At 37.0% G+C, this 26,127-nt stretch overlaps 1 protein-coding gene across 2 annotated transcripts in view; it reads right to left on the bottom strand.

The window, feature by feature from the left end:
- GABRG3 (gamma-aminobutyric acid type A receptor subunit gamma3) overlaps nucleotides 1-26,127 on the bottom strand; it is a 704,379-nt gene that overhangs the window by 65,212 nt on the left and 613,040 nt on the right. For both annotated transcript variants that reach the window (XM_047864203.1, XM_047864204.1), the window contains exon 6: nucleotides 17,773-17,910. In XM_047864203.1, coding sequence (XP_047720159.1) covers nucleotides 17,773-17,910 — 138 coding nt within the window. The remainder of the gene's footprint in view (nucleotides 1-17,772; nucleotides 17,911-26,127) is intronic.

Here is a 26,127-nt window from a genome sequence, read left to right as displayed (position 1 = left end):
AAGTATTTGTTACCTTTCCAAAATTTTCTTGTGGTTGATTTTGAGTTTCATAGCATTGCGGTCTGAAAATATGCACGGTATGATCTCACTCATTTCGTACTTGTTAAGGGCTGATTTGTGTCCAGTATGTGGTCCATTCTGGAGAATATTCCACGTGCACTGGAGAAGAATGTATATTCCTCTGCTTAGGATGAAATGTTCTGAATATATCTGTTAAGTCCATCTGGTCCAGTGTGTCATTCAAAATGATTGTTTCCTTGTTTCTGATTAGATGGTCTGTCTATTTCTCTGAGTGGGTGCTGAAGTCCCCTGCTATTATGTTATTATTATCAATGAGTTTCTTTATGTTTGTCATTAATTGATTTATATATTTGGGTTCTTGCACAATTTGAGCATAAATGTTTACAATTGTAAGATCTTCTTGGTGGCTAGAACGCTTAATTATGATATAATGCCCTTCTTCATCTCTTGTTACAGTCTTTATTTTAAAGTCTAGATTGTCCGATATAAGTATGGCTACTCAGGCTTTCTTTTGTTGACAATTAGCATGATAGGCGTTTCTCCATCCTCTTACTTTTAATTTGAAGGTGTTTATAGGTCTAAAGTGAGTTTCTTGTAAACAGCATATAGATGGAACTTGTTTCCTTACCCATTCTGTTACTTTGATTGGAACATTTAGTCCACTGATGTTTAGATAGAGTACTGAAAGATATGAATTTATTGCCATTATGTTTTTTGTAGAGTTGGAGTTTCTGGTGTGTTCTCTGGTAATTTCTAGTCTTTGTTGTTTTTGGTATTTATGTATGTATGTATGTATGTACGTATTTATTTATTTTTGTCCTTTTTCCCATCACAGAGTCCCTCTTAAAATTTCTTCCAGGGCTGGTTTAGTAGTCACAAACTCCGTTAATTTTTGTTTGTCTGGGAACATTTTAATCTCTCCTTCTATTTTGAATGACAGCCTTGCTGGATAAAGAATTCTTGGCTGCATATTTTTCTGATTCAGCACATTGAATATGTCCTGCCACTCCTTTCTGGCCTGCCAAGTGTCTGTGGATAGGTTTGCTGCAAACCTGATCTGTCTTCCCTTGTAGTAAGGAATTTTTTTTTCCCTTGCTGGTTTCATGATTCTTTCCTTGCCTGAGTATTTTGTGATTTGGACTATGGTATGCCTTGTTGATGGTCGGTTTTTGTTGAATCTCATGGGAGTGCTCTGTGTTTCCTGGATTTTGATTTCTGTGTCTTTCCCCAGATTAGGAAAGTTTTCTGTTATGATTCACTCACATAACTCTTCTACCATTTTTCTCTCTCTTCATCTTCTGGTACCCCTATGATTCTGATGTTCCTTTCTAATGAATCACTGATTTCTCTAATTCTTAAATCGTGCTCTTTTGCCTTAGTCTCCTTGTGTTTTCTGCTTCATTATTCTCCATAAGTTTGCCTTCTATATCGCTGATTCTCTGCTTTGAGTCATCCATCCTTGCTGCCGTGGCATCCATTCCAAATTGGAGCTCAGTTATAGCATTTTTTATTCATCCTATCTTTTGCTTTTTTTTTTTTTTATTTCTGCAGAAAGTGATCCTAACCTATTTTTGGCCCCATCTAGTATTCTTAGTATCATGATTATAAATTCTGGTTCAGACATCTTGCTTGTCTTTCTGTTGGTTAAATCTCTGGCTGTCATTTCTTCCTGATCTCTCTTTTGGGTGAATTCCTTCATTTTGTCATTTTGAAGGGAGAAAAGGAATTGATGAGTAAGAAAAAGTTAAAATTAAAAGAAAATTAAAATTAAAAAGTTAAACACACACATGTGCATGCACGCCCAAGTCAAATAAATGATGCTAGATCCTAGGTTGTGTTTTGGTCTGGGGTTGAAAGGGGCTTGATAGCTTAGAGAAAAAAAAAGGGGGGAAAGAAAGAAATAGGAAATCGTTTGAAAATTTGAAAAAAATGAATACACTGAAAAACAATAAGATGAAATGATGGAAGTAAAATAGAATTTGAAAAATTTACACAAAAGTAAAAAATGAAGTAGAAAAAAATTAAAGAAAATATTTTTAATAAAAATTGAAAATAAAAATAAAATTTTTGTCTTTCTGTATTCATGAAAAAGAAAATAAATGACAAAGAGGGAAAAGGAAAAGAAAATTGAATACATGAACCAGCAAACAGACTGAAATATGATTGAAATTACTTCATTTTCTCCTAGAAGTCAAAATATGAAACACTTTATAGTCTGTAAACTAAGCTAATGGAGAGATTTGTTTTCCTGAACAGCGAGGTTGGCCCAGTTGGGCAGGGCTTAGTGTAACAGCTCCTTCTCCAGTAGATGGCGCTGCTTGGCTTACTGGGCTGGATTGTTGTGGCCCTTGTAGGTGTTTATGCACATGCGCAGGAGTGGTGACAATGGCAGTCTCTAGTATTAGAACTCTGTTCTCCCTGATCAGCAATCACACACTCATCCTTTGTCTTTAGTTCCGTCCACTCATCACTTTTACACTGTCCATGACCAACACCCAGGCAGCACCTCCCTTCTGAGTTTTATCTCAGATGCGGCTGTTTTTCCCAATTCTTTATTTCTTAGGGACTGTGGCTTTGACCCATTATGCCCCTCTGTGGGAGGGTCTTACCAAGCAATGGCCAGGTACCAGCCGTAGCCAGGAACACTCGCAGGACCGTGCTGCTGCTGATGCCCAGAGACTGCAGCTGGGTGCCAGCCCGCCCCAGAAAAAGTTCATATAGTTGTGTAGCAGCTGTGTTTCAGGGATTATGGAAAATCACAACACACATCTAGCACCAGGCTTCACCCCCAATGACCTTGTTCCAGCACCAGTGAATGTCATTGTTCTCCCAGGTCCATTGGGGCCTTTGCCTGTGAGGGATCCACACAGCCTCTACCAGATGTCCTCCCAGCAGGGGAACCACCTCTCTCCATGTGGCCTGAACAGCCCTGGACTTCATTCTGCTCCTGGGGATTTGCCATTCTCACCAGACCATCGCCAGGTATTGAGATGCATAGTTTCAGAGTCTGTGCTCCCCCTGTTTATAGAGTCTTAAGGGAATTTAAACCCTTTCCTTTCTCTTTTTTCCCTTTTTAGTTCAGTCCCTGTGGCTGTTTCCACTTTTCACTTTATCTCCAGCTGCTGTTGGGAAGGTGCTTTGCCTGTATTCTCTGCCCCCCCCCCCCCATTTTCTGTCCTCTCTCTACAAGCAAAAAAAGCTCCCTGCCCTCTGCAGCTTTTCTCTCCCTCAAGTTCACCTCTCTGTACCACATACTTGCTGAGTTCTGTGGTTCAGGTTGTACAGATTGTTGTGTTAATCCTCAAATCAGTTTCCTAGGTGTGAAGGATGGTTTAGTTTTGATCTGGCTGTATTTCATGGATGCAAGACACAGAAATTTCCATGCTGTTCCACCATCTTGGATCCTCCACTGGATACTATATTGACTTTAAGTGGTTGTAACAGTTTTTCAGGCTTCCCTTGTTAGTGACGACCTTGGCAGTTTTGAGAAGTATGGGTAAAGTATTTTGTAGGATATGCTTTGATTGTGATTTGTCTCATGTTTTCCTCATTATTAGACTGGGATTCTATGTCTTTTGGAGTAAGTGACCAGAAGTAAAGTACCATTTCCATCACATCATATCAATGGTACATACCACTAACATTATATGACTCTTGATGCTCACCTTGATCCACTGGCTGAGCTGGTGTTTGTCAAATGTCTGCTCTGTAATATTTTTCCATACTGTTTCCATACAACATATATTGTGCATGTTCTGATTGCTTTACCAACTGTTTCCCCCATCTCTTTCCATACTGTACTCTTTAAAAGGAAATCATTATGTGCAGCTCACACTTGAGTAGGAGTCAGTCTACATTTCCCTGACAGTGTAATATCTACATAAATTACATCTACATATTAATATGCACAGGGTATTTGTCCATTTTCTCCTATTTATTTATTCAATCATTTATTTATATCAGTAGGGACTCCAGATCATTTTCATGTATAATTATTTTACACTTAGTTATAGCCCAATACTACTTTATTTATTTTATTGCTCATAGTAGTCAGCTTTAACAATTGCAACATCTTAGTTGGCTCTTATTTCTCTTTGACATATCCTTTTCATTATGTGTGTGTGTGAATGTCTTAACATTTTCTTTCTTCATGGCACTACAAGATGATCTAGTCTTACTTACATATTGTATATAAGTACAATATGTATGTATCGCCCAAGCCATACAATCAACAATTTCTCCAAGGAACTTTGTTTCCTTTTACTGGAGATTGGCATTAGAAACAAAAATTTTGTCTTACTGGTACTAGGGTATCACTGCTCTAGAACCTCTCAGCTGACAGAGAAAGACAATGTATGTTTATATACTAACATGTGCATGTACACATATCTATAAATTTTTAATTCTTTTAAATTAATAAAATTTTTGAAAACCCAGGTCAAATGTGTTGCCATTGGCTTATTTAAAATAATTCATATATATATATATATATATGTATATATATATATATGTATATACACACACACACACACACATATACATATACTTAAATTTTATGCAAGTTTTTCTCAGTGAAGAAATTGTATTTAAGTTGTCAGAAAAATAATCTAATGCAGGCATACCTTGTGTTATTGGGCTTTGCTTTATTGCACTCCACAGATACTACATTTTTTTAAATAAATTGAAAGTCTGTGGCAACCCTGCATCCAAAAAGTGTACTGGCACCATTTTCCCAATAGCATTTGCTCACTTTGTGTCTTTGTGTCACATTTTGGTAATTCTCCCAATATTTCAAACTTTTTCATTATTATTTTTATTATGGTGATCTGTGATCAGTGATCTTTGATGTGACTATTCTAATTGTTTTGAGGTGCCAAGAACAGCACCCATATAAGATGACAAATTTGATTGAAAAGTGTGTGTGTTCTGACTGCTTCACCAACTCTTTCCCCATATCGCTCCCTCTCCTTAAGCCTCCCTATTCCTTGAGACACAACAATATTGAAATTAGGCCAGTTAATAACCCTTCAGTGGTTTCCAACTGTTAAGGTAAAAAGAAGAGTCATACATCTCTTACTCGAAATCAAAAGCTAGAAATGATTAACCTTAGCAAGGAAGACATGTTGAAAGCTGAGACAGGCCAAAAGTGAGGCCTCTTGCACCAGTTGTCCAGGTTGTGAATGCAAAGGCAAAGTTTTTGAAAGAAATTAAAAGTACTACTCCAGTGAACAAATGACAAGAAAGTGAAACAGCCTTAATGCTGATATGGAGGAAGTTTTAGTGGTCTGCATAGAGGATCAAATCGGCTACAACATTCCCTTAAGTCAAAACTTATTCCAGAGAAAAAAACTTTTTTTTTCAATTTTATGAAGGCTGAGAGGGGTGAGAAAGCTGCAGAAGAAAAGTCTGAAGCTAGCAGAGATTGGTTAATGAGGTTTAAGGAAAGAAGCTGTCTCCATAATATAAAAGTACAAGGGGAAGCAGCAAGTGCTGATGTAGATCAGCCCCTGTTGCTAGGGGCTAATGCAGCTCGTGACTTTAAGTTGAAGCCAATATCCATTTGCTATTCCCAAATCCTAGGGAATAGGATTATTCCCTAGGAATACAATTATGCTAGATCTACTATGCCTGTGCTCTATAAATGGAACAACAAAGTCTGAATGACAGCACATCTGTTTACAATATGATTAATGAAGATTTTAAGCCCACTGTTTATACCTACTGCTGAGAAAAGATTTTTCCCCCAAAATATTACTGCTCATTGACAATATACCTGGTTACCCAAGAGATCTGATAGAGATGTATGAAATTAATATTGTTTACATGCCTGCTAACAGCATCCATTCTGCAGCCCATGGATCAAGGAGTCATTTCAACTCTCAAGTCTTATTACTTAAGAAATAAATTACATAAGGGTATAGCTACCATAGATAATGATTTCCTTGATAGTTCCAGGCAGTCAATTGAAAATCTTCTGGAAAATATTCACCATTCGAGATGTCATTAAGAACATGAGTGATTTATGGGAAGAGGTCAAAATATCAACATGAACAGGAGATTGGAAGAACTTGGTTCCAATCCTCATGGATGGCTTTAAGAGGTTCAAGACTTCAGTGGAGGAAATAACTACACATGTAGGAGAAATAGCAAGAGAACCAGAATTAGAAGTAGAGCCCAAAGATGTGACTGGATTGCTACAGTCTAAGGATACAACTTTAATGGATGGGGAGTTGCTTCTTACAGTTGAGTAGAATCTACTTCTGGTAAAGGTGCTGTGATGATTGTTAAAATTACAACAAAGGATTTAGGATATTACATAAACTTAGTTGACAAAACAGTGGCAGAGTCTTCAGAGGATTGACTTCAATTTTTAAAGAAGTTCTATTGTGGGTAAAATTCTATCAAACATCACATGCTGCAGATAAATTATTTGTGAAAAGAAGAGTCAATTGATGTGACAAATTTCATTGTTTTCTTGCTTTAGAAAATTGCCACACCCACACCAAACCTTCAGCAACTGTCATCATGACCAGTCAGCAGCCAACAACACTGACCTTCCACCAGCAAAAAGATTGACTTGCTGAAAGCTCAGATAACAGCATTTTTTGGCAATAACATTATTTTTTAAATTAAGGTATTACTTTATTTTTTTAAATTTTTTTTTCAACGTTTACTTATTTTTGGAACAGAGACAGACAGAGCATGAATGGGGGAGGGGAAGAGAGAGAGGGAGACACAGAATCGGAAACAGGCTCCAGGCTCTGAGCCGTCAGCCCAGAGCCCGACGCGGGGCTCGAACTCACGGACCGCGAGATCGTGACCTGGCTGAAGTCGGACGCTTAACCAACTGCGCCACCCAGGCGCCCCGGTATTACTTTATTTTTAAAGACATAATGCTATTGCAAACTCAATAGACTATATAGTACAATGTAAATGTATGTTATATATGCACTAAGAAACCAAATAAATTATTTGACTTGCTTTTTTATGATATTGGCTTTATTTTGGTAATCTGGAACTAAACCAGCAATATATATGAGGTATGCTTATAGACTTATTTCCTATTATAATTGGTAGAATCTATGTATTTAGATATAAAATTTCTGGCTTTCATTTTCCAAAATGGCATTGGGCTAAAACAAAGGAAAAGATTTGCTGCAACCATCCTTGGGGAAATAGTTGAAGAAGGCAACTAGACTATCTAAAGAACGTTCAGAAACATCAGTAACATAAAAAATACAGCACACTGTTGACTCAGTCAGAAATCATCATAGGAGATTATTCTTTACTGGCTTTGATCTCACAGTAATGAGATTTTTACACCATCCATCTGCTATAGTCTGGTCTGGTCCACCCAGTACATGCCAACTTTCAGTATCATTAGAATCATATAGGGGTATGAAATTCAGAGTCCTGGACTCCTCCTCCAAGACATTCTGACCTAAAAGGTTCAAGGTGAGGCCTAGGAATCTCAATTTCCTACTACTTACTAGGTGATGCAAAGGCTGCCCATCAGCAGGTCACACATGCTAGCTGTGCTAGCCCATGGCCTATTTTCTTCACAGTCAATGAAAACAGTCCAATTGGGAGGGGACACTAATCCTTAAGGGAATTCAAGTATAAAGAATGTGTTTGGGACAATGAAAGTCTCATTTCCAAATGCAATCGAAATGCTAATTATCATGGTGTGTAATACTTTCTTGTTTACTATTATGGGTTGAACTGTGTTCCCCAAAAAGTATTATACTTCTCACACCAAGTACCTAAGAATGTTACTTTATTTGTAAATACAGTCATTGTAGATGTAATTAGTTAAGATGAGGTTTAACTGGAGTAGCGTGGACCAAGGGGTCTATATCCAATACGACCAGTATCCTTATACAAAAGGGGAAATTCAAACATAGGGACAGACATACACAGAAGGAAGATGACATGAAGACACAGAGACAATGCCACCTACAAACCATGGAGTGGGAGCTAGGAGCAGATCCTCCTGTGCAGTCCTCAGAAGGAACCAACCCTGGTGACACCTTGAATTTGGACTTCCCACATCCAGAATGATGAAACAATCATTTTGTGCTACTCCTACAACCACCCCAGGGAACCCATATGGTCACTCATGCTCTTAAATGGTGTTTGCAAATTTTAAGTAAGCCTATTTATTTATTTATTATTTATTTGTTATTTATTTATTATTATTTAAGTAAGCATATTTATTATACAGTCATAAAAATAATATTTTTATATTCCTGTTATCTTAACAGAGAAAAGGAGGACCAGTCAGATAAAAGTGGCTGTCCAGGGTCACACCCAAAGGATGTTGGGGTTAATGAAGATAGTGCTCACACAGATTCCATGATAATGTGAGGCAATAATGAAGTCAGTTCATCTCAAAGTATTTGGTGTTGGCAACATACCTAGATAATGGACACCTGGCCTCATGATTGTGAGGTTTATTTCTTTGATCTTCCATTTCACGGATAAGTTCCATAGTAAAATTAATTATAGATATTAGAAAACATGGAATAATAATATCCATCTTTTTCAAACTTCACAATGATTTCTGAGAACCATTTAGATAGATAATGCTCCAAATGCTTTAATCTTCTTGGAAACAAGAAATGTGTAATTCTATATTATTGCCATCATCTTTTTGAGTTAAGAGATTGAAAACAAGTGATGACATTGGTGTATAAAAAGACATTTATCTAACAGGGGTCCTCTAAAATGCCATCAAAGCACTGTGGGTGACCGTTCCATATTGCAAAATGCCAGACACACTTAGCCACACAACGGTGTTTCATGAATATTCATTAAACTGTCTTAAATTTTGACACCTGAATTCATGCTGGATATGGCCAGAAAAACATGTATGGAACAGGACACTGTGGTGTGCAGGCACAGCATGCTTTCTCATCCTTGTGGGCTTCAGCTACCACACTGCCATCTCATGTTATCTTGAGTGCATAGACCTTATGCACAGTTATATATGAGAAATGTTCCCACTTATTCCTGCTGTACTTTCTTGCAAACCTTAATAGTAACCAGAGGTTTAAGTTTTATCTCTGCAAATTGTGAATTAGATAAATGGATAAATGAATTGTAATAATTTTGTTTTATTTACTTTAAAAGGATTATGAAGAAGAGGATCAGCAAGACAAAGCCAGACATTTGTCATGATGCTGCTTTGGGTTTTAAGGGGCTCATAGTACATCTTTTTCAAATCCATTACATTGGATATGAATTCCACTAAGCTTGAATTTATACACAAAGAGGAATATGCTACCCAGGAATTCCCTCATTAAAAAGTGGGGGATCAGGTCAGATCTCCCCAAACTGCAATGGTACTTGTGAGGCCACACTGGGGATCCTAGAAAGATGATGTGAAGCTAAGAATGGTGTGAGGAGACACTGTATAATATGAAACTCACATGAATTATCAACATACCCTGAAGAGTATAAAAACCCAATATTTTTGATCAGTAAATAAACTCCTTCAGGAACAGAGTTTTATTGTTTTGTTTTGTTTTGGGTTTTTTTTTTGCTTTGGTTTTTGTAATTGGAAACATTGCAATGTAAGAATGAGATTGCCAAATAAAGAAATTCTTAAAAAACCTATTTGTAATTTTTACTTTATTTTGTAAACACTCATTCTACTAAGGAATCAATTTCCTGGTTCACATAATCTGGATTCTGCCAATAATCAACAACAATCTATGATAATTGTTTTCAGGCTATAATTAATGCCCATCAATGGCTAACAGTGCACATAATGATTATTAATTAATAAACATATGTATTGGAATATTTTTTACATGTAAAGAATGTTTTCATTACAGGTATATTATATGCAAGATTGACTACGGTTCTAAAACTTTTTAAAAGTATAAGCTCAGATTTAATCTAATTTTCTTATGGCCACAGTATTGGTAAAAATAAATAATCTCACTTGAAGGAAATTAGTATTCCTCATGATAAAAATTTAAATGTGAAATAAATCTGCAAGCTTCTCTGTGGCAGAATGCAATTCTTCCTTTCCTCTCTCAGAGTACATGTGAGAGGCACATCTAAATATTCCGTATTTTCCAAGTAAAAAGCTCAGTTGTTGACTAGTATGTTGCTTTTATGGGGCTATTCTTTTTTTTTTTTGCATGTTTCCCTCAATGATGACATTTAGTATTCAATAAATCTTCAAATCCCCCCAAAACAACAATATTATTACACCCAAATGAAATGCCCAAAATGATGTTTTTTCAGACTAATAATGCTGCCCAGGAAGTTGTTGGTTATTCCATGAAAAAAAGTATTTTCTGGTATAATGATCTGAAAAGTGCAGAATTAAACACAGACTGAGTTATTTAACACAATTCTTCCTTGTTTAGACACACTGGACGTCTCCAGGAGGAGAATGCAGTATGCAGTGTTTCCTAATTTATTGCTGCAGTTAGGAAACACTTCTGCTAACACTGATGTTGGCATCTTGTAATATACTGGTGACCTAAAGAAAATGGTGGGGAGGGGCACCTGGGTGGCTCAGTTGGTTAAGTGTCCGACTTCAACTCAGGTCATGATCTCATGGTTCATGAGTTGGAGCTCCGTGTTGGGCTCTGTGCTGACAGCCAGAGCCTGAAGGCTGCTTTGGATTCTGTATCTCCCTCTCTCTTTCTGCCCCTCCCCCATTTGTGCTCTCTCTCTCTCTCTCTCTCTCTTTCTCTGTATTTATTTCTCAAAAATAAATAAACATTAAAAAATTAAACAAATAAAATGGTGGGGAGATGCTGAAACACCTGATCACATGTGAAGTGCAAGCAATAAGCTCTTCCTTTACTTCTGTGTTCCTGCAGCAATTGATGGGACACATTTATATTGAAACATCTCTCACTAAATTCTAAATCCTTGTCCTTGCAAGCCTGGGGACTCATTAAGATGAAGAAGTGTCCAGAACATTTTAGCTCTTCCAGGAATTGTTTTGCAATTAAAAGAGATATTAGATTGTTATTAGACTATTGAATCTAAGAATAGTAGTTAAAAGTACTTTTAAGAAGATAACAAAGTTTGCATAAAAATATTAAAGAGGAAATCAGTCTATTATGAGCACTTTTACAGCTTCTTATATATATTAGAGTTATCTGTCTTGATATTTTAACAGAAAGATTACTTTGTCTGAATTTAACACTTCTTAGCAACATAATCATCCTATGTCTATAAGGGTTGTTTGGGGTTCTAGAGAACCCAAAGCTTTTCAAGATAAAGTAGTGCGCCCACAGCAAGTTATTGGTGGAACTGGAATGCTTTGAAGCCCACTCTTCTATGGTAGGAGTAATAGTGTGTGGGAATTGTGAAATCTAGATGAGTTAGTGCATGTAAAACATTTAAAATAATAACTGGAATATTACACATAAGCTGGCATTATTTTCTTAAGTTTATTTATTTATTTTTGAGAGAGAGAACAAGCTGGGGGATGGGGTACAGACACACACACACACAGAATTCAAAGCAGGATCCAGGCTCTGCACTGTTAGCACAGAGACTGTCATGGGGCTTGAACTCTTGAACTGTGAGAACATGACCTGAGCCAAAGTCAGACACCTAACCCACTGAGACACCCAGATGCCCCATATTAGCTGGCATGATTATAGTCAAAGTCATCCAGCTCATTGTGCTGTATTTGAGATTGCCTAATTACCAAACTGCTTTACAGATCTTTGGGGAAATGTTTTACTCACAGCCTTACAGCCAGATGCCAGAATGGATACTGCACAAAGTCAGATCCCAGGAATCTCCCTGGAAGTGCAAGTGAAATCCAACAGCTGTATTCCCTTCTGGCAAAGAACTCCATGGGCTAGGAAAATCAGGGAGGGATCCAACCTCAGGCAGACATTATTCCAAAAACTATTTGATCTAGACCTGTTTTTTTCAAGTTAATTTATTTATTTTGAGAGAGAGCATGCACACATGTGCAAGTGGGGAAAGGGCAAGAGAGAAAGAAAGAGAGAGAGAGAGAGAGAGAGAGAGAGAGAGAGAAACCTAAACAGGCTCCGTGCTGTCAGTGTGGAACCCAACATGGGCTCCATCTCACAACAATAAGACCATGACCTGAGCAGATATCAAGAGACAGATGCTTAACCAACTGAGCCGGCTAGGTGCCCAGATCTAGATCTGTTCTTATGGGTATCACCTTTTGGTGTGACTAGTTATAGACACCCTTCAAGCATGATTCTACTGCAGAAAAATGGGCATCAACTTGTTCAGCCTCCATTTCATAGGTAAGAGATAAGCCTATTAGATTTGGAGTCATATCTGCCATTGAGGAAACTTAATGAGAATTTTCATCTAGAATATCTGAGCTGGTTTCATTATTCCCTTCAACACATGTCCAATCCTATTGTAGTGATGTGATCACATATTGCTCGAATATGTTTTACTTCATTCCTCTTTGCTTTTGGTATTCGTCACATCCCATATACACATCACTTACTCGACTTGTCCATTTGACTGACATTTTAAATATAATACTTTTAAATATAATACTTCCTTTTCTTTATGTTCTCTTCTTTCTGATAACACTCATGACCTCTTGCCTAGACTCATACCCACCTCCTAACTGATATCCTTGACTCAAATATTTTCCTCTCTATTTCATTTAGGAGAACATCACTAGGAGCCAAGAACAGTCTACATGTTTCATATAATTAGTTAACAACATAGACAATAACCCCTTAATGTAACACAACAAAAAGATAAACTTAATAAATACACAAATTATATGATAGATTATATCAACTATTGAAAGCAGAGATTGCTCATAGGGTAGAATTCAATGAGAAGATGATTTTTGAGCACAAACTTATAGAACATAGGGGAGTTAGTCATGCAGAAATCCTGATGAAAGGCATCTAGGCATAGAACAGTCTGTCAAAAGTCATATAGTGAGAACATGCTTGATATGATGGAAGTGGAGTCAGAGAGAGTGCTTGGGTGAGATGTTGGGGGCAGAACATCAGGGGGTAGATCTTACAGGGCTTTGTAGGTGATCATAAAGACTGGCATTTGCTCTAAGAAAGAAGGTGAGTCATGAAACAGTTTTTAGTGGAGGAATGTTGACTTCAGTAATGATATATCACTTTCTTGTGGACCATAGGTGGGCAAGTCTATAATCAAGAGGATAAATAAGGGGGGTAATGCTCTAATTCAGGAAATAGTTGATGGTGACTCAGATCAGGATAGTAGCAATGCAATTGGTAGGAACCATCATATTTAGAATATTTTGAAAATATAGTAAACAGCATTTGCTGAAATTTTGGATTTGATATATAAAAGAAAGGGAGAGTGGATGATCCTGGAGTTTAGGCCTGAGAAAATGAAAGGATGGAGTTCAGGCCTGAGAAAATGAAAGATCACCACCTGGTAGGGAAAAACTATAGCTAGAATTGCCTGTGTGTGCATCAGTTTGGGACATGCTAAGTGGGACTTGTCTCTGAGACATTCCAGGGGAGATCTTGAACATGTAGTTCAGTCCAGGAGGCTGGAATTTATGAGATATTTGATCTGGAGCTGGAGATGTAAATTTTGGAGTTCACACCACAGAAACCTGGATGAGACTCGGAGGAATGAGTATGGATAGAAAATAGAGTCCTGGGCATTCCCAGAAAAACAGAATGTGGAGAAGATGGAGGTCCAACACAAAATGTGGAGGAAGAGACATCAAGGGGAGGATAATTAAGAGAGGTGTGTCCTGGGAACTAAGGGAAGAGGTAAGAGGAGTCAGAGAGAAGGAGGCTTAGCATTTTAGAGGTCCCTGGTGACCTTGCTGAGAATAGTGTTGGTGGAAGAGTGAAGAGGAAAGTCTGGCTGGGATGGGCTCCAGAGACAGGCATGAAGGTACTGGGTTGGTGAGACTAGAGGACTCTTTAGAAGAGTTTGCTGCAACAGGCACAAATAGGACAGTAGCTTGTGGAGGAATCATATTCTAGATATTCTCCTTCATATCTACCTTATACTCTATTCCACCTGCTTTATGCCAAGGAAGCTTCTGCCTGGACCACACCATATAATTTCCGTGAGCTTTGGCTTCTAGCCCTTGGGGAGAAGGGACAGAAAATAGGTAAAGGAGGTTAAGACAAGTATTCCTAGGATCCTTTCCTGCCTCAGTGCTGCAGTTCAGCTGGATTATCTGCTGAAAGTGATACTAGCTGCCATACAGCCCTTTCACTGCAACTATTTCTCAAGATTCTAGTAACCACTCCCCTTTCTTGCATCTTCAGCTAATTGGTAATAGCTTCCCAATATCACTAACTAGAGATTACTGCAATATGTCTATATTAGTTTCCTATTGCTGTTGTAACCAATGACCACAAACTTAGTGGCTTGAAACAACAAAACATTTTTATGTTATAGTTATTCAGGTCAGAAGTCTGATATATGTCTTGCTTGGCTAAAATTAAGATGTCACTAGGGCCATGTTCCCTTCTAAAGGTTCTAGAATTCATTTCCTTGCTCTTTCCAGGTTCTAGAAACTCTCACTTGTCTTGGCTCATGGCCCCTTCCTCCATTTTCAAATCCAGCAAAATTGTACCTCTCTGAGTTTCTTCCACAGTCACATTGTCTTCTGACTCTCTTCCTATCCTTCCTTCTTTCATATTGAACACATCTAGATAATCCAGGATAAGCTCTCAGTCTGAAGGTCAGGGGACCACCAACCTTAATTCCATCTGCCACCTTAAGTCTCCTTTGTCAAGTAACATGATGTATTCACAGGTTCTGGGGATTAGAAAATGGACATCTTTGGGGGCCATTATTCTGCCTACAACAATGCCTTATTTAAATATGTCATAAGTCCTGCCAGCAAGATTGTATATAGTTTATACCCTTCATTATCTTCTTCTTAATTACCCAGTTTGGTGTGTCATTTTCTTGCACACTGGAGACCTGACTGGAAACCAGTCATTTTTTTGCACACTGGAAACCATTTTTTTTTTTAAATTACTTAAATAAAAGCTTGTTTTTAAGTAGATGGTAGTAATGATCCAGCAGAAAGTAAAAAATAGTGTGTGAGAGAAGGAGATGTGTTGGAGCAATCTCTTGTATCGGGGAGAAGAAAGATGACCTGGTACATATGTAGGTAAGCAATGGGAGTTCATCTGCAACACTATGAGGAAGCGGTTGCAAGAGGTAGGCAAAGGTGTTGGACATCCTCTGAATTCCTCAATATTCTAGGAACAGCGAAAAGCAAGATCACTAGTAGAAAGTAAAGAATGAGGTTGGGACAAAGAGCAAAATAAGAACTGACCATTCAAGAAAGTGGAAGAATAAATAGACTCCAGTGTAAATTTTAATGGAGGTGATATTACTCCTGTGGGAGTGAAATTCTTTTTGGTGAGAGGTGACAATCTTTGATATTGCTATGTGTAGTCCTCCAAAAGGCCATAATACATGAAAATATGTACAAGCATATCATTAGTATCGGTATTTCTAAGGGAGGTAGTTAAAAAATATATAAAGGACTCCTTAGGAGAAGTGATAATGAATAAAAGATTGAGAAACGCTGAGAACAATGTAATATGATAACCTTAAAACCCTCTTGAAATTCATGGCCAACAACTTCAAAAGACAGTAATGATGAAAAATAGCATGCTTTTATTTATTATTATTTTTCCTCCATAATGCTGCATGTGTGTGGTTTGGAGTGGGTAGAGGGCTGTATTTCACTAGGGTTGGATTGTATGCAAGAAAAGGGGGAAAAGGGAGCTGAGAGAGTGTGTAAAAGTGATCATAGTAATTTTTCCAGGATTTTCCACTGGGGAAATAGGATATAGAGCATTCTGGGCTGCTACAATAAGCATGGGAGTGTGGCAACCACCTTGGGCCCACGTGACATTTAGAAATGAAGAATGAAAATCCATCGTTTACATCTCACTCCCATATTAAACAGCATCTGACTTATTAGAGGCGAGTGAGTTTAATTTTTTAATATAGATTAATTTATTTAGAATATATTTTGTTCTTAGTTTCTAAAGGAAGGGGTGATTTATAAGATTCAACATAATGTGAAGTTCAAATAAAAACAGAAGTCAGAGAAGAGCAGGTAGAGAACATCCATCTATCAATGTCAATACATTCATTGACTTCCTGGAACAAGTAAAAAAAAATTCCTGGGGAACAGTCATTTCTTATAAATGACAGCCCTAAACATTGCATAGAATTTAGTTTAATATAATGTCTATTTGTTACGCTGGTGTATAGATTCTTGGTTTGTTCATAAGCCTTTAATGTCTACCATGTTTTTCTAGTGAGACTGAAATCTTCTTGCTGCCAGTGAATGTTTTCCATATTTGTTTAAACCCACAGTAATGTGATAGCACTCCAACCGGTCTTAAGGGTTAACTTACTTCAAAGTTAGGCACTCTTTGCAGACCTAAGCCCTTTAATATGTAGCAGAATTTACTTTCCCTGAGATTTGCATTTCCTATCCTTTAACATCATCTTTCAGAGAAAAACAAGAGAAGAAAAACAGCATTGATATTTGGCACTTAAATGCTAGGACAACTCTCTCATTTAGTTACCCTCCTTTGGGCTGCTTTATACCCAAAATGTCTGCTAGTAGATTTCAACTTTTCAAGGAGCAGAATTACATTCTTAATGTAGGTGACTCATAATTGGGAAAAAGTCTCTCCAACACACTTCCCTTCTTGCTGCTTCCACAGCTTATTTAAATAAATTATGATCTTTTATTCTTTTAACTTTATCATTGTTTAATATTTAAACACAGACACCATTTCTCACCTTTACCACCATGACACCTGTAGGGAAGTTTTGCTTTTCTCTGTTAATCAGGGATTTTCAGACTTTTCTTAATGTGGAAATGTTCTATATTTTACTATTCTATCAAGAATTCAGACTATCCTTTAAAGGTATGTACCACTAATTATCAAAGTTTATATCTTAATCTTAATCATCAGTGAAAAAATTGTTATGGAGTTTTAAGTGCCAATAAACTATTCACATTAACAATAAGATCAGAAGAAAAGCTGGCTTTAAAGCCATATGCACCCCATACCCTGGAAAAAGTAAATCAATTGCAAAATCGTAGGCCATAATCATAAGTAAATACTGAAAACAAACAAAACCCCCCATAAAACAAAAATCCCCAAACATCCAAATACATTAATAGATGAATCGCTTCTTTTCATCTTAATATGCATGTAAGAGTCACTTAATGAAATCAAATTGGTGGATTATTATTCTGTTCAATATATTGGAAAAGAAATACAAAGCTTAAAATAAAGTTTAGAGTAAAGGATAGGAAAAAAACTAGAAATTAAAATGCAAAGGGAATTTCACACCAGCTTCTTTCATGTTGAGATTATCAATAATATTTTATTATGTATGTGGAAAGTTGTACTCCCATCATTACTAAAATCAGTTTATATAAATATGGTCAATAGTTGGAATCCTAGTTAAGCTTATGGACATGATGCAAATACAGCCTTAATTAAAGATTTTTGATTAAAAAAGACCATTCTAATCATCCTTTTCCCATACCAATTAAAACTTTAAAAAATATTTTCACTTTTGAATCGGTTATTTTTCCTCAAATATCACTGAGGTATATGATTGCCCTAATATAAGTAGTTAAAGCATATGCATGATGGAATTCTACATTAAGAGTCTGATTATATGTAGCCTTAGGAATGAGGGAAGAAAAGTCAGTCTTTTTTTTTGAAAGTTATACTTCCTTAAATTAAGTCCTACCTGCAGATGTTGTTACAATTTCTGTAGTGTTTCTGAGGCCCATAAAGTCAAACTGATAAAGCCGCCAGGATTTCTGATCAGCTGCCTCAACTGAATTTTTTCTCCATCTGTAAATCATTTCTTCTTTGGGGTAGCCATCTGAAAATATAGAACAAATGTTTACCCTTGAAGATATAGGCTTATAAAACATTATAGTCAAAATTATAATTCTCATCATTTGACAGAGGTTAAAATTTTAGGTCATATTTGTTCTCAAAAATTTACTCAAAGGCACTAAAACTCAAAAATTAATGGGTAAAGGCCATTAAACTCAGAGAGTTCCTGCTGCAGATCTTCATGATCAGCAAGATGTTCTCAGCCAGAAGCCTGGTCATCATCTGTGTGGACCCAGCATATAATGGGGCTACTGTCTTTGTTTCTTTAAGCTTGGAGAGCCCCTTTTAGTCACCATAAGCTGTGGTCAGCTTTCAAAGAGGGAAGATGCTAGTCAGAGTGTCACTAGTTTCCAGACTCTGAAATCTAACTATCTGACCTACATCACCTTCTCTCTCCCCAAAACTTAGTCCATTGAGATCTCAGGAAAAACAAATTTAATAAGGCAATCATGCCAGGATTCCAGAGGTCAACTGACTCTCAGTCCTGCTTTGACTTTTATTAGAGACCAATGCTCACCTTATTAAATTCTCCAGGAAACAAGATGCTGCCTTAAGCCTAGTGTGGCAACCTGCTCAAAGCCAGGTGTCATGAACAGGTGCTGTTACCAGGGCCCTGTGGGGTCCCTGGTCCAAACAAGAGTTTGCCCTAATTATTGCTTCTCAACTCCTGGATCCCCACTTCTGAACAGCACTTGGACAACACTTAGTTTTTGGAGTACTGTCCTGTCTCCAGGCTATATAACAAGGTTTCCCCATAGGGCATGCCTCACCTAAGAGCAGGCCTATATCCCATGTTGTTGCCCAACACATGACAGCATTGGTATTATTAGCCCTTCACTGATTCACATAGACACTGCTGGCATGACTGTCTGTGGCAGTAGGAAATGTATGCACTAGCATCCTGAATATAAAAAGCACCATACTGGTGCACACATACTAATACAAACATATTAATAAAGTGATTGAAAATTTCTAATTAAGCATTGCAAAGATCAGTTTGCAAAACCCTTAAAGACAGTATGCATTCTTGGTATTTTCCCTTCTGCCCATCATTGTTAACTTGGGTCCCTCATTAAAAGACTAAAATAGATCACAGGTATGCCCCCTTCTTTCTGATTGTGTATTGTTCTGTGAAATTATTGTCACCATTTCTGGGATAATTGCTCTCCTTTAACTTGACAATGTTGATATCAAGGCACTAAGACTCAGTTCCAGACATTTCTATGAAGTAAACAAACATTTTACTTGGCCATTAGCCACTGTCCTGCTTGCTTTATCTTCCTATCAGACTACCATAAAGGACTTTATGCTATAATTATTTCTTTTTAACTTGTTTTATTAAACAGCTTTATTGAGGTGCAATTTGCATACATAAAACATGTACAGTTCAGTGGTTTTTAGTATATTCTCAGAGTGGTGGAACTATTTTCATAATGTAATTTTAGAACATTTTCATCACCACAAAATGAAACCTCAGATCCACTAGCAGTCACTTCCCATTCCCCTTGCACACATCACTAACATCACTTGTCTCATCCAGTCCTTGGCATCCACTAATGTATTTTCTGTCTATAGATTTGCCTGTTTTGGACATTTCATATAAATGAAATCATACAACATGTTATCTTTTAAACTGACCTCCTTCAGTTAGTGTAATGTGTTCAAAGTTCACTCATATTGTAGTCCCTGTCAGGTTTTCACCCTTATTTATCACCCAATAATATCCTACCACATGATTATACCATATTTTGCTTATCCATTTGTCAATCGATAGGCAGTTTGCTTGAATCCACTTCTACAATCTTATGAATAATGCTGTTATGAACATTTGACATTTGTTAAACAAATAATTTATTCAAGACTATTGTAATAGGAGAATGAAGCTCCATCAAAAAAAAGAACAATAGCGTTTTTTAAAGTTAGGGTGAGCAAGTGAAAAGCAATTAGAGAATGTTAGGAAGAGGTCATAGACCACCAGTGTGTGCTAATAAACTTCACATATCTTTATGATGAGAGGTAGTTATGCAACTTGGAGCAAAGCCCTGCCGAAGTTAGGCTATTACCTTCCTACAGAAACTAGGAGATTGGGATACTATCTTTCTTGAATATATTTTAAAGAGATGGCTCCCAGGTCTTTGAGAAAGACAATTTCTATTATGAAACTAACAAGATCCCTTTAAAAAGACTTACATCTCAAAGGGTCAGAGAAAGAACTTATAACTACAATTTTTTTTCTTTTTTTATTAAAAATATTTTCAAATGTTTATTTTTGACAGAGAGAGAGACACACAGCATGAGTGGGGAGGGGCAGAGAGAGAGGGAGACACAGAATCAGAAACAGGCTCCAGGCTCTGAGCTGTCAGCACAGAGCTCGACGCAGGGCTGGAACTCACAGACCGTGAAATCAACCAACCAACTGAGCCACCCAGGCGCCCCACACTTTTTTTCTTTTAAAGTAAATGCTGTCAAAGAAGGGAGGTTAGGAGCCTATCAGGAAAAAGGCTGAGTGAAGTTTAGTCAAGGTGAGGGGTACTTAAAGCATTTTGGTCGTTAGGAAGCCTCAGCATGGTGTACAGTAACCAAAATAAAAATTTTGCTGCTATTGTCCTATTTCTCTGCTTGTCTTCAAGGCAAACCTTCTTGAAAGATTTGCTTATCATCATTATCTCTGATAAATCACCTCCTGTTCACTCTTCAATACATTCCATTACTCCACATCTGATACTCTCCTGTGACTGGTCAACATATTGCCAAATCCAGTGTCCAGGTTCTCCTTCTGTAACTTGATCTCAGCAACGTTCAATAGAATTAACTCCTTCTTCTTGAAACTATATTCCCTTGCCTTATGTTGTTTCATCCACTTCACTGGATGTTCCTTTTCTGACTCCTTTGCTGGTTTCTCCTCTCTGATGTCTGAAAGTTGGAGTGCCTCAGGGTTTGGCCTGGACTTCTTCCTTTTTTTTTTTTTTTTTTTTTACTTTTGGAGAACCTATTCTCTCTAGGTAATATTTTTCTGCTCCATTATGTTAAGTACCATATTTAAGCTGATGACTCCTATGTCGATGCCTTAGTCTTGACATTTTTCTACGTCTCAAGAATCAGATATCCAGCTCCCTGCTTCTCATAAGATATCTAAAAGCACTACATGTTTAACTTCTTCCAAAGACAAGTTTCCCTTCCCTTAACCTAAACTTGCTTCTTTTCCATTTTTCTACCTAAGCAAATGGCAGTATTACCCACCTAATTATTCAAGCTATAAACACCTATGTATGAGATTTTGTGCTGTTTGTTTTCAATTTACTTTGGGTTTATGAATAGGAGTGGAATTGTTGAGTCATAGAGTAACTATATTTAACATTTTTTTGAGTTTATTTATTGGGGTGCCTGGGTGGCTCAGTCAGTTAAGTGTCCGACATTGGTTCAGGTCACTTTCTCACAGTTTGTGAGCTTGAGACCACATTGGGCCCCACATTGGGCTCTGTGCTAACAGTTCAGCCTCTGTGCTGACAGCTCAGAGGCTGAAGCCTGCTTCAGATTCTGTGTCTCCCTCTCTGTTCCTCCCTTGCTTGCAATCTCTCTGTCTCTCTCTCTCTCTCTTTCAAAGATGAATAAACACTAAATTTTTTTAAGTTTATTTACTTATTTTGAGAGAGAGAGAGAGAGAGAGAGATACCATGAACATGAACAGAGAACAGGGGAGGGAGAGAGAGAGAGAGAGAGAAAGAAAGAATCCCAAGTAGGCTCCCCAATGTTAGCACAGAGCCTAAAGTTGGGCTCCATTGAATCATGAGATCATGACCTGAGCTGAAATCAAGAGTTAGATGCTTAACCAACCAAGACACCCAAGTGCCCCTATATTTAATGTTTTGGGGAAACTGCCAAACTGTTTTTCAAGGCAATACCTTAAAATCCTACCAGCAATATATGAGGGCTCCAACTTCTCCATAGCCTTTCCAAAATTTGCCAATATCTGTCTTTCTAATTATAATAATCACAGTGGGTGTGAAGTGTACATGGCTGTTTAATTTTCACTTCCCTAATGACTGATGATATTGAACAGCTATTCATTATTTTATTGGCCATATATATATGTCCTCTTTGGTGAGGTATTTAGATTTTTTGCTCATTTTTAAATTGGGTTATTTGTTTTCATATTGTTGAGTCTTAAGAGTTATCTATATATTTTGGGTCAAGTCTTTTATTAGGCATATGTTTTACAAATATTTTCTAGTATTCTGTGGATTATCTTTTGATTCTCCTGCATTTTTGAAGAAGAGTTTTGCTAGTTCTAGAATTATTGGTTGGCAGTCTTTTACCTTCAACATTTTGAAGGAAGTTTTCTAATCATCTTCTGGCCTCCTTGGTTTCTATTGAGAAATTGTCAGTTTGACTCTGATGTGGATAGGTATGTATCTCTTTGAGTTTTTTATAATTTGTTGAGCGTCTTTAGGTTGCTAGCTTTTCAAATAATTTTGGCCCTATTTCTCTGCTCTTCTCCTCTGAGACTTTCATTAAATGTTTATTGGTAATTATCATGATGTGCCAATGGATGTATGAGTTTCTATACACTTTTCTCAACTCAATCTTCATTTTGTTCCTCTTACTAGATAATCTTTACTGGCTTATCTTCAAGTCTGCTGCTATTTTCTTCTGACTGCTCAAATCTGTAATTTGTAGCTGGCTAGTGAATTTTTTCTTTCAGTCATTGTACTATTCAACTCCAGAATTGGAATTGGTTTCTTTTTAATAGTTTCAACCATTTTACAGATATTCTTTATTTAGTGAGACTTAATTATCATATTCTCCTTGACCTTAATTCTTCGGACATAGTTTACTTTAGTTCCTTGAATGCATGTAGAAGAGCTGACTTAAAGTTCGTGTCTATTACATCCAACATCTGGGATTCTTCAACGTTTATTTATTTTTGGGACAGAGAGAGACAGAGCATGAACAGGGGAGGGGCAGAGAGAGAGGGAGACACAGAATCGGAAACAGGCTCCAGGCTCCGAGCCATCAGCCCAGAGCCTGACGCGGGGCTCGAACTCACAGACCGCGAGATCGTGACCTGGCTGAAGTCGGACGCTTAACCGACTGCGCCACCCAGGCGCCCCCATCTGGGATTCTTCAAAGATTATTTCTATTGACAGCTTTTATTCCTGTGTATTGGTATGCTTTCCTATTTCTTTGCAGGTTTTGTAATTTTTCATTGGAAACTGGACATTTTAGATAATGTATTATAACAATTCCAGTATCAGAATCCTCTTTTCACTTAAGGGGTGGTTGCCATTCCTGGGTTTTTTGGTTTCATGCTTGTTTTTCTTCTTGTTAATTTCCTTAGTGACTCTTCTAAACTAATTTGTAAATCTGTATTCTCCACACTGTGTAGCCACTGAGTTCTCTAAATTTTTGTTGTTGATTTTATGCTCTTGTTTTTGTTTTTAAGACTGGTCTCTCCTAAATTTCACTTTTGGTTTATTATAATTTAGTGGTCATCCAGTGATCAGTGAGAAAGTTTCCTTAAATGTCTTGCCTGTATTTCTTCCTAATTCTGCTAAGATGATCTGTGTGTGAAGGCATAACTTTAAACTTTAAACTTTAAACAGTTTACAGGACAGCCTTAGCTTTAATTTTCTGCTTACACAGTTCCTCAAAGCCAGAGGTTAGTGACAGGGCCTTCTCCATTCCTAGGTGTTTCCTGGGCATGCACACAGCCTTGCACAGATACACAACATTCTTATAGATCTTCAGGAACTTGCTGGAGCTCTTTAAAGTTCCTTGTAGTACAGGTCTTGCTTTAATTTTTTTTTTTTGGCCTGGTCTTTTGTTTGCACTAATTAATATCACAAACTTAGGCAGATATAACATTGTCAGAAGATTTCCAATTTTTTTTTCTACGATGCTTTAGTGATACTGAATCTTAAATTGATTTTTTTTAAAGGTGAGCTGAGCTCTGAGTCAAATCAAATGGCCACAACACCTAGGGAATGATAATTATTTCATTTTGCTAGAATACTGCTAGTTTTGACAAAAGATTGCCTTTGCTTTTGGGATAAAATTCTTAACTGAGTACCCAAAGAGGTCTATCTTGTCCACTCATTGTGAGCCTGCACATCTTTCATAACTACCATGCCAATGAGCCTTCAAGAAGGCAGAGAGAAAGGGGATAACCCAAAGCTTACATGCATAGGCTCTATTATTTCTGAGATTCAAAAGTTTCTCTTGGATAGACAATTTGTGACTTTAGTTATTTATGCTGTTTTGAAATTTTAGTTGCTTTGCTAGTATTTTCACTGATTTTATGGGGAAGTGGTCACTGAGAAGCTTACTCCACCATTCCAAAGTTAATATTCCATGCCATAATTATTATAACAATAATAAAGCAACAAATGATGGATTTTATTCATTGTACACCAGTAGGCTCAATAGGATTTCTACCTATATTTTCCATTTAATCTTAATCCTGTTCTGGACTTATCTGAACATTGTAAATATTAAATAACTTACCCAGTGCCACACAGATCACCTTTGATGAAGCTGCAAAACAAACCTAGGTCTATACAACTTCTTGTATAGACTTCTTTCAACTCCATTCTACCTGACTTCTTTTACAACTTTCATTTTTATTTCTAATTCAGAAGGTCTCCTGTTGTATCCTCCCTTTGACAAATAGTCAATACTAATGTGCTGATAAGTTTATATGTAACATTTTATATAAAACATATTTACATTTAAATTAACCATAGTCTTCTGAAGATGTATGCAATCACTTGAAATAACAATGGTAGTTGGGATTTTATAGAGAAGGTAAAGGGGAAGAAAAATTCCAGTGTCTTACTTAGCCACTGAATTCTTTTCTATGCCTCCTCTTCCTACACATCATCATCATCATCACAATCATGGTCATGGTCATCATTATCTTCATCACAGTGATCATCACCTTTGCCAATACTGGCACCACCACCACCATGACCATCATCAGCATCACAATCATCACAATATTGCTGTCACATATAACTATAATTATGTGCCAGTCAATATTCTAAGAGCCATGGGACCTTACTTGTAGGGGTCCAAAGTCCTGAGAGGGGCATAGAAACTTTTCTTTTTGGATAATTTTGAATCATTTAGAGAAGTCCTTCCATTCCTATTTGTTTCCTCCTTCTTGGTATTTTTGTTATGTGTGACATACTGAACCTCAACAACTTTATATTAGCAAATTCATCAATCATTTCTTTTTTAAAAATTATTTTTGAGAGAGAAAGAGAGAGGCAGAGAGAGAGAGAGAGAGAGAGAGAGAGAGAGATGGAGAGAGAGAGACTTCCAAGCAGGCTCTATGCCATCAGCACAGAGCCAGACACAGGGTTCAAAACCACAAACTGTGAGATCATGACCTGAGCAGAATTCAAGAGTCAGATGCTTAAATGACTGAGCCACCCAGGCACCCCTCATCCATCATTTCTATATTTACCTTTTTATTGAAGCTTAAGTAATCCTTCCTTTAAAAATGTTCAGATAACTATTTCCAAAATTTAATTATAATTATTTTATAGTTTTATTATTACATTTTTATTAATTATTCTGAAATTATTTTGAGCAGGATCTTTCTACTTGAATGTCAGTTCTGTGTGTGTGTACATGTATATGTACGTGTTTGTGTGTGTGTGTCTTACTTCTGTGCATATATATTAACTAATACTACTTGATAGAAATTTTTAAAAGAGAAACATGCCTTATGGTTATGAAAATAAAATTTTCATATCAACAAAGTTAATTACTAATCCTGCCAATCAATCTGTCCAGCTGGCCCCATGTTGTAGTGAAACTACTGAATCTTACATTAAAAGCCATGACCATAGTGAATATGCCTGCTCTCCAGTCTCAGTCCCTGGCTCCCAGGAGGGAGACCCTCTGTTTGGATCCCATAAAACAAAGTATTTTCTAATTTTTGAAGCTAGAAAACAATATTAAGAAAAAGCTAAGTAAGACAAAGAAGACAGATTTTAATCTTGACATGCTTTTTCTGTTAATTGTTGCTTTGTTGTTTCATTAAAACAAAGATATTTTGTTTTTAACCATCAGTTCTTTCACATACATCATGAGATCTAGCCTAATACTTACATTATAAGTTTGAGTATATAGTTACTATAATATCTTACAGAAATAAAAATTCTAACCATAACCATATATTCCTCAGGAAACC

The sequence above is a fragment of the Prionailurus viverrinus genome, chromosome B3 (assembly GCF_022837055.1).
Source record: "Prionailurus viverrinus isolate Anna chromosome B3, UM_Priviv_1.0, whole genome shotgun sequence".
Classification (NCBI taxonomy): domain Eukaryota; kingdom Metazoa; phylum Chordata; class Mammalia; order Carnivora; family Felidae; genus Prionailurus; species Prionailurus viverrinus.
Note: the sequence above shows the minus strand (reverse complement) of the source record. Positions and strands in the feature narration are given on the sequence as shown.